Here is a 14766-nt window from a genome sequence, read left to right on the forward strand (position 1 = left end):
ATGCTGTTGTTCTGATTTACATGGACTTCCAAAAGGTACTTCATAAAGTGCCACACAACAGATTTGTGAGCAAAGTTAGAGTTCATGGAATAAACGGGACAGCAGCAACATAAATACAAAATTGACTGAGCGACAGGAAACAGAGTAGTGCTTAATGGATGTTTTTCGGATGGAGAATGGTTTGTAGTGGAGTTGCCCAAGGGGCGATGTTGGGAACTTTGCTCTTCCTGATATATATTAATGACCAAGACTTTGGTGTACAGGGCACAATTTCAAAATTTGGTGGTGATATGAAACTTTGAAGTATTGTGAACTGTGAAGAGGATAGTGAAGAACTTCAAAAGAACACAGGTTGGTGGAATAGGTGGACAAGTGGTAGATGAAATTCAATGCAGAGAAGTGTGAAGTGATTCATTTCAGTAGGAAGAACACAGAGAGACAATATAAAATAAGGGGAGTGCAAGAGCAGAGGGACCTGGGAAGGCTGTGGTGTAGTGGTATTGTCACTGTACTGGTAATCCAGAGACCCAGGGCAATGTGCTAGGGACCCAGGTTCGGCAGATGGTGGAATTTGAATTCAATAAAAAAATCTGGAATTAAAAGTCTAAGGATGACCACGAAACCATTGGCTATTATCGTAAAAACTTACCTAATTCACTAATGCCCTTTAGGGAAGGTAATCTGCCGTCCTTACCTGGTCTGGTCTACATGTGACTCCAGACCCATAGCAATGTGGTTGACTCTTAAGTGCCCTCTGAACAAGGGCAATTAGGGATGGGCAATAAATGGTGGCCTAGCCAGCAATGCCCATATCCCATGAACAAGTAATATAAAAAAAATGTACATAAGTTATTGAGGTGGTAGGACAAGTTGAGAGAGTAGTTAATAAAGTATACAGTATCCTGGGCTTTATTCATAGGGGCATGGAGTTAAAGAGCAAGGAAGCTATGTTAATCTTGTAGAAAACACTGCTTCGGCCTCAACTGCATCCAATTTTGGGTGCCACACTTTAGAAAAGATGTGAAGACATTGGAGAGATTGCAGAAAAGATTCACATGAACGGTTCCAGGGATAAGGGACTTCAGTTACGTAGATAAATTGGAAAAGCTGGGGCTACTTTCCCTGGCGAAGAGAAGGCTGAGAGGAGATTTGATAGAGTTCAAAATCATGAGGGGTCTGGACAGAGTAGATAGGGAAAAATGTTCCCACTGGTGAATGGATCAAGAACAAAAGGACACAGATTTAAGGTGATTGGCAAAAGAAGCAATGGAGACATGAGAAACTTTTTCACACAGCGAGTGTTTAAGATCTGGAATGCACTGCCTGTGAGTGTGGTGGAGGCAGGTTCATTCAAGGCATTCAAGAGGGAATTGGATTATTATCTGAAAAGGAAGAATGTGTAGGGATTCAGGGAGAAGGCAGTGAAATGGCACTAGGTGCCTTGCTCGTTTGGATGGCTGGTGCAGATATGATGGGCTGAATGGCCTCCAGTGCTGTAACCATTCTGTGAATCTGTAAACTTGATATTCCTCGAGTACGTGGAAACAACCACAAAATGGAAAGAAACAGAAAAATAGGAAAAGGAACAATAAGTGGAACAGCCCCAAGCTTTCTGCATTTCCCCTGTCAGGGGTGCCCTTGCTCAATCTGAGTGAGATTGTCATTTGATGCTGAATTAGTGAGTGAGCGCAAGGAGCCTGCACCCAGCTCTGAAGTGAGAGTTTGTACAGAAGCCACCCTTACTGAATAATTGAAATGTATGAATTCTGTGTTCAGCTGCAGAGAGTGCCAGTTCGAAGACAAGACAAAAGAAGAGGTTTGGATGTGCTGCTGTCAGTAGAGGATGATGCAAACTTGGGAAACAGACAGTGTGAAAAGGGGCTCAGTCTCCTTGTGCAGTGTGTGCTGGGGAAACCGCTGGATAAAACAGAACAGTTATCTAACTGGGAGAAACGGCCTCTCCGACTTCAACAGATCCTCTACGCAGGTGAGCAGCTCCTGTAAGCTTGTTAACTGCTCCTTGTGGAAAATACCCGCACTGGCATGCGTTTGTGCCCAGAAACCCCTTGTACCTCTTTACAACTCAGACAAGAGGATTGTGATGATTTGACACAAGAAATATTTTTGAACCTTTAGAAATTGGAGACTAATAGAAACAGAAATCCAGGTCTGTCCATTGTCTGGTTATATCCCGAATGTGAGACTGAGCTTCCTGAGGGGAGCCTAGTGCCTGATGCTGGGATACACAACCTGTGGTGTCAGCTGTGGTCCCGCTCACCTCTGAATTAGAAGAGTTCCAATCCCGCTCCAGAGACTTTAGCACATAATGTAGGCAAACGCATGAATGCAAAACTGAAGGAGTTCTGCACTGTCAGAGGTACAGAAGAGATAGCAAACATCTAATTTAGGTGGCTGTAAGAGACTCCATGGTACTAGACACATAGAAATGAGGAGCATGAATAGGCCATTTGGCCCTTCGAGCCTGCTCAACCATTCAATATGATCATGGCTGATCCTCTATTTCAACGCCATATTCCCGCTTTCTCTCCATACCCCTTGATGCCCTTAATATCCAAAAATGTATCAATTTCTTTCCTGAATATACTCAGTGACCCGGCTCCCACAGCCTTCTGTGGTAGAGAATTCCACCCTCTAAGTGAAGAAATCTTTCCCTGTCTCAGTCCTAAAGGCCTGCCCCATATCCTGAAACTGGCCCCTGGTTCTAGACTCCCTAACCAGGGGAAACGTCCTCCCTGCATTCAGTCTGTCTAGCCCTGTTAGAATTTTATACATTTCAATCAGATCCTTCTCATTCTTGTAAACTCTAGTGAATACAGGCCCAGTCGAACCAGTTTCTCCTCACGCCAGTCCTACCATCCCCAGTATCAGCCTAGTGAACCTTTGCTGCACTCCCTCTATGGCAAGTATATCCTTTCTTAGGTAGGAAAACCAAAACTGCACACAATACTCTGGGTGTGGTCTCACCAAAGCCCTGTATAACTGCAGTAAGACATCCCTACTTCTGAACTCAAATCCTCTTGCAATGAAGGCCAACATACCATTTGCCTTCCTAATTGCTTGCTGCACCTGCCTGTTTACTTTCATTGACTGGTATACAAGGACACCCAGATCCCTTTGTACATCCACATTTCCCAATATATCACCATTTAAATAATACTCTGCCTTTCTGTTTTTCACACTGAAAGGTATAACTTCACATTTATCCACGTTAAACTGCATCTGCCATGTGTTTGCCCACACACACAACTTGTCTAAATCACCCTGAAGCCTCCTTGCATCCTTCTCACTCACAACCCCGCCCGGTTTTGTGTTGTCCGCAAACTTGGAAATATTACATTTGGTCCCTTTATCCAAGTCATTATATATATCATGACTAGCTGGGGCCCAAGCACTGATCCCTGCGGTACACCACTAGTCACTGCCTGCCACCCGGAAAAAGACCCACTTATTCCCACTCTCTGTTACCGATCCGTCAACCAATTCTTAATCTTAATGCCAGTATATTACCCCCGATCCCATTTGCTTTAATTTTGCCCTCTAGCCTCTTATGTGGGACCTTATCAAAAGCCTTCTTGAAATCCAAATACACCACATCCACTGGTTCTCCCTTAACTATTCTACTAGTTACATCCTCAAAAAACTCCAGTACAGTAGTTAAGCATGATTTCCCTTTCATAAACCCATGCTGACTTTGTCTAATCCTGTTAATGCTTTCCAAGTGTTCTATTACCACGTCTTTTATAATAGACTCTAGCATTTTCCTCATTACTGATGTTAGGCTAACTGGTCTGTAATTCTCTGTTTTTTCTCTCCCTCCTTTTTTAAATAGTGGGGTTACATTTGCCACCCTCCAATCTGTAGGAACTGCTCCAGAGTCTATAGAAGTTTTGGAAGATGACCACCAATGTGTCCAATGTTTCCAGGCCCACTTCCTTTAGTACTCTGGGATGTAGGTTATCAGGCCCAGGGGATTTTTCAGCTTTTAACCCCATTAATTTCTCCAGCACCATTATTTTACTTATACTGATTTTCTTCAATTCCTCCCCTCACTAGACCCTTGGTTCCCAAACATTTCTGGGAAATTATTTGTGTCCTCTTTTGTGAAGACAGAACCAAAATATGTGTTCAATTCTTCTGCCACTTCTTTGCTCCCCATTAGAATTTCCCCCATTTCTGACTGTCAGGGACCTACATTTGTCTTCACTAATCTTTTTCTCTTCACATATTTTTAGAAGCTTTTACAGTCAGTTTTTATGTTCCTTGCAAGCTTACTCTCATACTCCATTTTCCCCATCTTGATCAATCTTGAACCCAAGAGGATGAAGGTATGGAACTCGGGGAGAGAGACTGTGAGGTTCTTGGGCAAATTGATATAGGGAGTGACAAGGTATTGGAGGTGTTGGCAGGCTTAAAAGTGGACAAATCTCCAGGTCCGGATGATTTGTGTCTCAGACTGCTGAGGGAGTCAAGGGAGGAGATCGCAGGGGCTCTGATCTAAATTTTTAATTCCTCTCTGGCCACGGGGGAAGTGCCAGAGGACTGGAGAACAGCTAATGTGGTTCTGCTATTTAAGAAGGGTTGTAGAGATAAGCCAGGGAGCTATAGGCCAGCGAGTCTCACGTCAGAAAATTCTGAAGGAGAGAATCTATCTCCACTTGGAGAGGCAAGGTTTGATCAGGGATAGTCAGCATGGCTTTGTCAGAGGGAGGTCATACCTAACAAATTTGATTGAATTTTTTGAGGAGGTGACCAGGTATGTAGATGAGGGTAGTGCAGTTGATGTAGTTTATCTGGATTTCAGCAAAGCCTTTGACAAGATCCCACATGGGAGACTTATAAAGAAGGTAAATGCACATGGGATACAGGGTAATTTGATAAGGTGGATTCAAAATTGGCTTCGTTGTAGGAGACAGAGGGTGATGACAGAAGACTGCTTTAGTGACTGGAAGCCCGTGTCCAGTAGCATACCACAGGGATCTGTGCTGGGTCCCCTATTATTTGTCATTTATATAAACGACATAGATGGCTATGTGGGGGTTAGAATTAGTAAGTTTGCAGATGACACAAAGATTGGCTGGGTGGTTAACAGTGAGGTGAAGATATAGACGGGATGGTCAAATGGGCAGATAAGTGGCAGATGGAATTTAACCCTGAAAAGTGTGATGTGATACACTTTGGAAGGATTAATTTGACAAGGAAGTATTCAATGAATGGCATGGCACTAGAAAGTTCTGAGGAACAAAGGGACCTTGGTGTGTGTGTTCATAGATCTCTGAAGGCGGAGGGGCATGTTAGTGGGTTGGTGAAAAAGGCATATGGGACACTTGCCTTTATCAATCGAGGCATAGATTACAAAAGTAGGGAGGTTATGTTGGAGTTGTATAGAACCTTGGTGAGGCCACAACTGGAGTACTGTGTGCAGTTCTGGTAGCCACATTATAGGAAGGATGTGATTGCACTGTAGGGGGTGCAGAGGAGATTCACCAGGATTTTGCCTGGGATGAAACAGAGGTTGGATAGACTTGGGCTGTTTTCGTTGGAGCAGAGAAGACTGAGGGGTGACCTGATCGAGGTGCACAAGATTATGAGGGGCATGGACAGGGCAGATAGGGAGCAGCTGTTCCCCTTAGTTGATGATGGGACACAAGCTCAAGGTGAGGGGCAGGAGGTTTAGGGGCGATATGAGGAAAAACGTTTTTACTCAGAGGGTGTGACGGTCTGGAATGCGCTGCCTGGGAGGGTGGTGGAGGAGGGTTGCCTCACATCCTTTAAAAAGTACCTGGATGAACACTTGGCACGTCATAACATTCAAGGCTATGGCCAAGTGCTGGTAAATGGGATTAGGTAGGTAGGTCAGATGTTCCTCACATGTCAGTGCAGACTTGATGGGCCGAGGACCTCTTCTGCACTGTGATTCTGTGAATCTTTTTGTCCATTTTTGCTGAATTCTAAACTGTTCCCAATTCTCAGGCTTGCTGCTTTTCCTGGCAATTTTATATGTCTCCTCTTTGGATCTAATACTATCCCTAACTTTTTTGTAATCCATGATTGAGCCACCTTTCCTGTTTTATTTTTGCGCCAGATAGGAATGAATAATTGTTGTAATTCATGCATATGTTCCTTAAATATTAGCCATTGCCTATCCACTGTCAACCCTTTTAGTAAGGTTCCCCAATCCATCATTGCCAACTCGCGCCTCATAGCCCCGTTGTTCCCTTTATTTAAATTCAGGACCTAGTTTTGGATTCAACTTCTTCACTCTCCATTCTAATGAACAACTCTATCATTTTATGGTAGCTTTTCCCCAAGGCACAAGATTGTTAATTAATCCTTTCTCATTGCATAATACCCAGTCTTGGATAGCCTACTCTCGAATTGGTTCCTCAGCGTATTGGTCTAAAAAACCATCACATGCACACTCCCGGAAATCCTCCTCCCACAATATTATTGCTAGTTTGGTTTGTCCAATCTATGTCAATTAAAGTCATCCATGATTACAGTTGTACCGTTATTGCATGCGTCTCTAATTTCCTGCTTAATGCCTTCCCTTACATCTCCATTACTATTTGGGGGCCACCAACATTTTCTGCCCTTTGGTGTTTCTCCACCCAAACAGATTCCGCATCACGATTTTCTGAACCAATATCCTTCCTCACTATTGCGTTGATTTCCTCCTTTACTAACAATGTTACCCCACCTCCTTTACCTACTTGACTGCCCTTCCTAAATATTGAATACCCATGGATGTTCAGTTCCCATCCTTGGTCACCCTGCAGCCATGTCTCCGTAATTGCAACTATATCATAACCGTTTATATTTATTTGCGCTGTTAATCCATCTACCTTATTGCGAATGATCCACGCATTAAGATACAATGCCATTAGGCTTGTCTTTTTAACCTCCTTAGTCACCTTAGCTTTATTTTGCACAATGACCCCAATTGTTTTTCGCCCTTGTTTTTTCTGCCTTCCACTTTTGCTTCTTACTTTTCTGTCTTTCATTTCTATCCTTGTTTCCCCCTCCTGTCTCCCTGCTCAGGTTCCCATCCCCCTCACATTCTAGTTTAAACCCTCCCCAACCTCACTAGCAAAAACCCCCCCAAGGACATTGGACCCTGTCCTGCCCAGATGCAACCTGTCCTGTTTGCACTGGTCTCACCTTCCCAGAAACAGTCCCAATGTCCCAGGAACCTGAATCCCTCCCCTCTACGCCATTTCTTCAGCCATGTATTCATCTGATGTATCCTGTTATTTCTACTCTCTCTAGGACGTGGCACTGGTAGTAATCCTTACTACTTTGAGGTCCTTTTTAATATATGTCCTAACTCCCTATATTCAGCTTGTAGGACCTCATCTCTTTTTTTTACCTATCTCGCTGGTACCAATATGTACCACGAACACTGGCTATTCACCCACCCCCTTCAGAATGCCCTGCAGCCTCTCTGAGACATCCTTGACCCTGGCACCAGGGACGCAACATACCATCCTGGAGTCTATTTTGTACCCGCAGAAACGCCTGTCTGTTCCCCTTACTATTAAATCCCCTATCACGATAGCCCTGCCACTCTTGTGCAACTGAGCCACCCGTGGTGCCATGAACTTGGCTCCTGCTTTCCCCTGAGAAGTCATCTCCCCCAACAGTATCCAAAACAATATATCTGTTAGAGAGTGGGACGGCCACAGGGGACTCCTGTACTACCTGCCTTCCTCTACTCTACCTGTTGGTCACCCATCCCCTTTCTGCCTGTTCAGTCTTTATCTGCGGTGTGACCACCTCACTGAACATGCTGCCCGCAACAATCTCAGCATCACAGATGTTCCACAGATGAATCCACTCACAGCTCCAGCTCCGAAACGCGGTTAGCCAGTAGCTGCAGCTGGACACACTTCCTGTACACATGGTCACCAAGGGCACTGGAATTGTCCATGACTTCCCACATAGAGCATATCACGGACGCGAGCTCTGCGGCCATGACTTCCCTTTAGATTAAATAAGCTCGTTAGTTACTCCCTTTAAAGAATACTAACTACTCTAGGGGCCTTATTCCACTCCAAACACTCCCACTACAGTCCAAAGTCCTCACCTTATTTTGTTTAAGCTAATGGACTGCGGCAGTTTAATTAGTAGAAGAAGTAGAAGTTGAAGTGCTCACCTGACCTTACTCACCAATCAGCTGCCTCCCCTGCGTCGCGCCACTTTTTGAATCATGACGTCCCTTAAAGTCCACCGCCTGAAAGCCCCAAGGGTACGGCTCTCCTCTCCAGTCTCGGCCTCTGTTTTTCGCGCGCTTTTATACTGCTCTCGCTGGCCACTCCTCCAGTCTCGGCCTCTGTTTTTCATGCCCTTTTATACCGCTCTTGTTGGCCTCTCCTCTCCAGTCAGCCCTGAGTCTCCCCGGAACTCTCGCTCTGTCCTCGCTCCACTTTCAGCCCCGAGTCTCCCCGGAAGCCTCGCTCTGCCCTTGCGCTGCTTTCAGCCCCGAGTCTCCCCAGAACTCTTTCTCTGACCTAGCGCCGCTTTCAGCCCCGAGTCTCCCCGGAACTCTCGCTCTGTCCTCATGCCACTTTCAGCCCCGAGTCTCCCTGGAACTCTGTCCTCATGCTGCTTTCAGCTCCGAGTCTCCCCAGAACTTTTGCTCTGTCCTCGTGCCGCTTTCAGCCCCAAGTCTTCCCGGAACTCTCGCTCTGTCCTCGCGCCGCTATCAGCCCCGAGTCTCCCCGGAAGTCTCGCTCTGTTTTCCTATTTGAAGAAGAGCAGGGGACTTCTCCCTATGCCCTGGCCAATCTTTATCCCTCAACCAACATTATTTTCACACTGTTGTTTGTGGGAGTCACAAAATGGCTGTCCAGCTTCATATTTCCTTGCCCTGCAACCATAACCTTGTGACCTTTATGACTGAACTTAGTATCCCAGTGAGAGTCAGTGCATGTGGAACTGTATCCCAGTGAGAGTCAACGTGTGTGGAACTGTATCCCAGTGAGAGTCAATGCATGTGGAACTGTACCCCAGTGAGAGTCAGTGTGTGTGGAACTGTATCCCAGTGAGAGTCAGTGCATGTGGAACTGTACCCCAGTGAGAGTCAATGTATGTGGAACCGTATCCCAGTTTGGCAGTACGCAGGATGTGACTGGCCAAAAGGCTCAGCATAGTGTTGGTTGTTCTGATCAGAAAGTCACAGGTCACAGCACTAGCCAGGTGGGGGAAAATCATTCCAGCTTCTCACACCTGACTACCACCCTTTACCAACACCTCTGCTAAGTTGAGCAAGAGTTTGGCTGCGCCAAGAATGCTGAAGGAACTGTGCACTGAAAAATATAGCCATGCACAAGAACTAAATTTTAAAGGGAACATTTCCCATGATGTCTGCTGGAAATTGCACATGTGGAGGTGGAGTTTTGGGCTCAGCTGTGATAGCCGTGCATGAAAATCCTGTCATCATGTACCCACATGAAACTAGCCGTACTGGGTGAGATATTAGAGGGGACTTGGTCCTTGTGGAACTGTACCCCAGTGAGTCAGTGCCTGTGGAACTGTACCCCAGTGAGAGTCAGTGTGTGTGGAACTGTACCCCAGTGAGAGTCAGTGTGTGTGGAACTGTACCCCAGTGAGAGTCAGTGCATGTAGAACTGTGTCCCAATGAGAGTCAGTGTGTGTGGAACTGCACCCCAGTGAGATCAGTGCCTGTGGAACTGTACCCCAGTGAGAGTCAGTGCTTGTGCATCTGTACCCCAATGAGAATCAGTGTGGAACTGTACCCCAGTGAGAGTCAATGTGTGTGGAACTGTACCCCAGTGAGAGTCTGTGTCTGTGGAACCATACCCGAGTGAGAGTGTGTGTGTGTGAAACTGTACCCCAATGAGTGTCAGTGCCTGTGGAATCATACCCGAGTGAGAGTGCGTGTGTGTGGAACTGTACCCCAGTGAGAGTCAGTGCCTTCAAGAGATGAAGAGACGGGAAACAAATGGAGAGAGGAAGAGTAAATAAATTGTTGCCTTTTGCTGTGTGCTTTCTCTGCAGCGGCTGATGCCTACTGCCTGTTGGATGTTTATGATGCCTTGCAACAGGAACCACAACGTTTTGGACTGAGCTGCAGCCTTGAAGAGTGTATGGTGTTGAAAATGGAAAAGAGGGGAAGGGAAAAGAAGGCAAAGAAAAACAAGAGCAGTCCCACCTTCCCATTTCAGGTAGGAGACAGCACAGCTGTTTAAAATCCATCAACTATCACTAAATATGTGTGTTTCATTGGAGGACATGAATATTGATGGAATGAACATCTGGGATTCCTTAAGGGAGAGGGAGGGTGAAGTATCAGAGAAGTTGTAGTGATGCAGAGGGAGGAGGCAGAGGGGGAGGGGAGTGGAAAGGGAGAGATGCAATGATGGATAGGGTGGTGTGGAGCCTTGGTGGGCTGGTTCCACATGGGTTTGATACAGAGTGAAATAGATTGAGATTTCAGAAATGGCGTCTGGATGCAGTTAATGTTGCAGTGTTTAAAGAAACGGTTTTGCTGCTGGATAGATTATGGGTCCTGATGCTTAGCTGTGGCTTGAACAGGGCATTGGGAGTGTTGTCATGTTTTTCAGAGAGGTAGTTCTAGCAAGGGTCAAAGAGCAGGGTTTGGGTCAGTAACTCTTTTTTTATTCTTTCACTTAATGTGGGCATTGCTGGCAAAGCCAGCATTTGTTGCCCATCCCTAATTGCCCTTGGCTTGCTGGGCCATTTCAGAGGGCCAGAGTTAAGAGTCAACCACATTGCTTTGGGTCTGGATGGCAGATTTTCTCCCCTAAAGGACATTAGTTAGTGAACCAGATGGGTTTTTACAACACTCGATGATAGTTTCATGGTCACTATTACTGAGACTGGCTTTTTATATTTCATTAACTGAATTTAAATTATACCCACTGCCTTGGTAGGATTTGAGACTGGGACTCCGGATTACTAGCCTAATGACATTACCACTACGCCACCATCTCCCGTTAATTCTGCCTTGCTTAATTTTAAAATGCGCTGCTGATATTGAGTTTCTTCTCAGCCACATTTTGATGCTCTTTATTTATGCAGAGTGTGCAGACTCCTCAGCCAGCACCGAGAAAGATATCATCCTTCCCTCCAATATCACCCTCAGAATTCAGTGTCATCTGTGACAACATGTTGCAGGGGCTGGGCCGATACCTCCGCTGTCTCGGAGTGGATGTGAAGATTCTGGAGAATGAAGATGATCACAGGAAGGCAGCAGAGGTGAGTCAGAGCTTGGAGTGAGTGGAGGAAGGTGAGAGATTGTGAGGGCAAAAGGGAGGGGAGGAAGGGTGAGGGGGAAGAAGAGGGTGAGGAGGGAGAGGTCAGTGAATGGGGATGGGGAGAGAGGGTAAGGGGGAGGGAGAGTGAGGGAGAAAAGGGGGAGCAGGAGTGACGAGAATAGAGGGTGAGGGGGAAGGGAGAGAGAGTGAAGGGTAGAAAAGAAAGGGTGAGGCGAAAGGGAGACAGTGAGGCGGGGAAAGAAGGATCCGGAATGAGGAGCTAGAGGGGGAAGGAGGGTAAGGAGGAAAGGTCAGAGATGAGTGGCGAAGGTGAAAGAGGGTGAGAGGGACAAGGAGCATGAAGGAGAAAGCAGAGAGAGGGTTGGGGAAGGGAGAGGTAGAAGGTGAGGGGCAAAGGGAGAAAGAGAGATTGGGGGAAGGCAAAATGGTGAGTGGAAGGGGAGAAAGGGAGAGGGGAGAGAGGGGGGACAGGGTGTGGGGAAAGGAGGAAGAGAGAGAGGGTGAGGGGGTGGGAGAATGAGAGAGGGGAAGTGGGGGTGAAGGGAGAGTATGGATGTAATTTGATCCCTTCTGGCTATAGATGAGTCAGGTATGAAATCGCAGTGTGTAGATTAAGGTTGATAGCAGGCTGCTGTCCTCAATATGGATTGCCCTTGCGGGAGTCAATAGGTGTTGGTCACTCTCATGCATCAAGTGGGGTCGTTTCAATTATTCATCCAATGCTAAGTGTCCGACTGCAGGTCACTGTTTGTCTTAGCTAGGGTTCCAATATAGGAGAGCTTAAATGCAAGACACATCCAGGGAGATGAAAAAAATGCCAGAAAACATTGGTAAGAAAAAGGGCAAATTGGTAAAGCTGCAAGGGAATCCATTGTTCCTCGATTCCATTCCAAGTTTTCCAGCATTTTAGCAGCTGTTATTGTCCCATGTGTTTTTGAACATACGCTCATTGAGCTTGGAACCCAGTTACAAGCAGAGTGTAGACCTTGACCTGGTTCAATGCACAAACCTGCAGCTGATGAAGTTGTTTAATGTGATGACTGAGTCTCTGGTGAAAACTGACCAATCTCTCATTATTTAGGGACATTTGGCATTTTACCTGCATTTGGTTTTCCTTCTCCCTTACTGTAAGTAAGATTCTATGGGCAGTCGTCACTCTTGCAATGAGTCTGATTCTATGGGCATACTGTGAATAGATCTCCATTGACTATGATCTTGCTGAGGTTAACATCATCAAGAGGAGTTGTAAAATCTCATGACACTGTTCAAAAGAAGAGTAGGTAACTTCTCCCGGATTCCTTTTTTAAAATTATTTATTTACGGGATGTGGGCGTCGCTGGCTGGGCCAGCATTTGTTGTCCATCGCTAATTGCCTTTGATGGTGAGATGCCTTCTTGAACGCTGCAGTTCATGTGGTGTAGGTACACCCACAGTGCTATTAGGGAGGATGTTCCAGGATTTTGACCCAGCGACAGTGAAGGAATTGCGATATATTTCCAAGTCAGGATGGTGAGTGACTTGGAGGGGAACTTCCAGGTGGTGGTGTTCCCGTCTATCTGCTGTCCTTGTCTTTCTAGTTGGTAGTGGTCGTTGGTTTTGGAAGGTGCTGCCTAAGGAGCCTTGGTGAGTTCCTGCAGTGTATCTTGTAGATGGTACACACTGCTGCTACTGTTCACTGGTGGTGGAGAGAGTGAATGTTTGTGGAAGGGGTGCCAATCAAGTGGGTTGCTTTGTCCTGAATGGCGTCAAGCTTCTTGAGTGTTATTGGGGCTGCACTCATCCAGGCAAGTGGAGAGTATTCCATCACACCCCTGACTTGTGCCTTGTAGATGGTGGACAGGCTTTGGGGGGAGGTAAGTTACTCGCCTCAGGATTCCTAGCCTCTGACCTGCTCTTGTAGCCACAGTATTTATATATGGCTAGTCCAGGTCAGTCACTGGCCAATGCTAACCCCCAGAATTTGATAGTCAGGGACTCAACTATGGTAATACCTTTGAACGTCAAGGGGCGATGGTTAGATTCTCTCTTGTTGGAGACGGTCATTGCCTGGTACTTGTGAGGCACTTGCCACTTGTCAGCCCAAGCCTGGAAATTGTCCAAGTCTTGCTGCATTGGGACATGGACTGCTTCAGTATCTGAGGAATCGCGAGTGGTGCTGAACATTGTGCAATCATCAGTGAACAACCCCACTACTAACCTTATGATGGAAGGAAGGTCGTTGATGAAGCAGCTGAAGATGGTTGGGACAAGGACACTACCCTGAGGAACTCCTGCAGTGATGTTCTGGAGCTGAGATAGCTGACCTCCAACAACCACAACTATCTTCCTTTGTGCTAGTATGACACCATCCAGTGGAGAGTTTTCCCACCGATTCCCATCAGCTCCAGTTTTGCTAGGGCTCCTTGATGCCACACTCGGTCAAATGCTGCCTTGATATCAAGGGCAGTCACTCTCACCTCACCTCTGGAATTCAGCTCTTTTGTCCATGTTTGAACCAAGGCTATAAAGAGGTCTGAAGCTGAGTTACACTGGCGGAACCCAAGCTGAACGTCAGTGAGCTGGCTATTGCTAAGCAAGTGCCACTTGATAGCACTGTTGATGACCCTTCCATTACTTTACTGATGATCAAGAGTAGACTAAAACTAAAAGTTGCTGTTAGGGTGGAGGTGAGATTTAGTCCAGCCTTAAAACAGGGCTGATACCGGCTTGCTTGCAGCTGCAACTAGTTAATTAGATAACTGGCATAATCAGGTTTTTAGAGGCTAGGTTCAGAGTGTATAAAGGCAGGATATCTTATAGTGCTAACTTTGGCTGCAGTAGAGAGCTTCAGTTGGAGTTTGGTGAGGAGGGAGGAGGTGCTCCTTTCTTTTCCTACCTTTCCTCAGAAAGAAGAGCAGCGGCCTTGGTAAATAGGCCCTGGTGAGTAAATGAGAAAAGTGTAATATTTTTAAGGTTCCTATACTTGGATTTAACTGAGAAGCCACAGGAATAAGTGAAATCTAAGGCCAATAAATAAACTAATATAAATAATCCAAAGTAGGATAAGGTGAATGTACGGGAAGTAGAGATAAGGCATATAAGGGCAGCTCAGTCAAGTGGAATGCGTGTCCAGCATTATGTGCGAAGTCATGGATGCTACCGGTGTCCCAGACAACCATATGTACATGAAGTGCTGTCAGCAGCATAAACTTGATCTCTGGGTTTCAAAGCTCGAGAGGAGTCACTGTGGCACATCCGTGAGGCTGAGGGCTACGTAGATAGCACGTTCAGAGAGGTGGTCACACCGCAGCTTAAGGGCCTGGTGACAGAGAGGGAATAGGTGACCACCAGGCAGTCCAAGAGAAGTTGGTAGGTAGTGCAGGAGACTCCTGGGGTCCCGCTCACAAATCGGTTTTCCATTTTGGAAGCTGGTAAGGGCATTGGTTCCTCAGAGGAGTGCAGTCAGAGCCAAGTTTGTGGCACCATGAGGTGTACAGGAGGGGAGGAA

At 46.2% G+C, this 14766-nt stretch overlaps 1 protein-coding gene across 10 annotated transcripts in view; it reads left to right on the forward strand.

The window, feature by feature from the left end:
• Positions 1-14766, forward strand: part of exd3 (exonuclease 3'-5' domain containing 3) — a 567474-nt gene that overhangs the window by 256063 nt on the left and 296645 nt on the right. For all 10 annotated transcript variants that reach the window (XM_078550476.1, XM_078550481.1, XM_078550475.1 and 7 more), the window contains 3 exons: positions 1777-1987; positions 10039-10205; positions 11083-11259. In XM_078550476.1, coding sequence (XP_078406602.1) covers positions 1777-1987; positions 10039-10205; positions 11083-11259 — 555 coding nt within the window. The remainder of the gene's footprint in view (positions 1-1776; positions 1988-10038; positions 10206-11082; positions 11260-14766) is intronic.

The sequence above is a fragment of the Cetorhinus maximus genome, chromosome 10, assembly GCF_964194155.1.
Source record: "Cetorhinus maximus chromosome 10, sCetMax3.hap1.1, whole genome shotgun sequence".
NCBI lineage: Eukaryota > Metazoa > Chordata > Chondrichthyes > Lamniformes > Cetorhinidae > Cetorhinus > Cetorhinus maximus.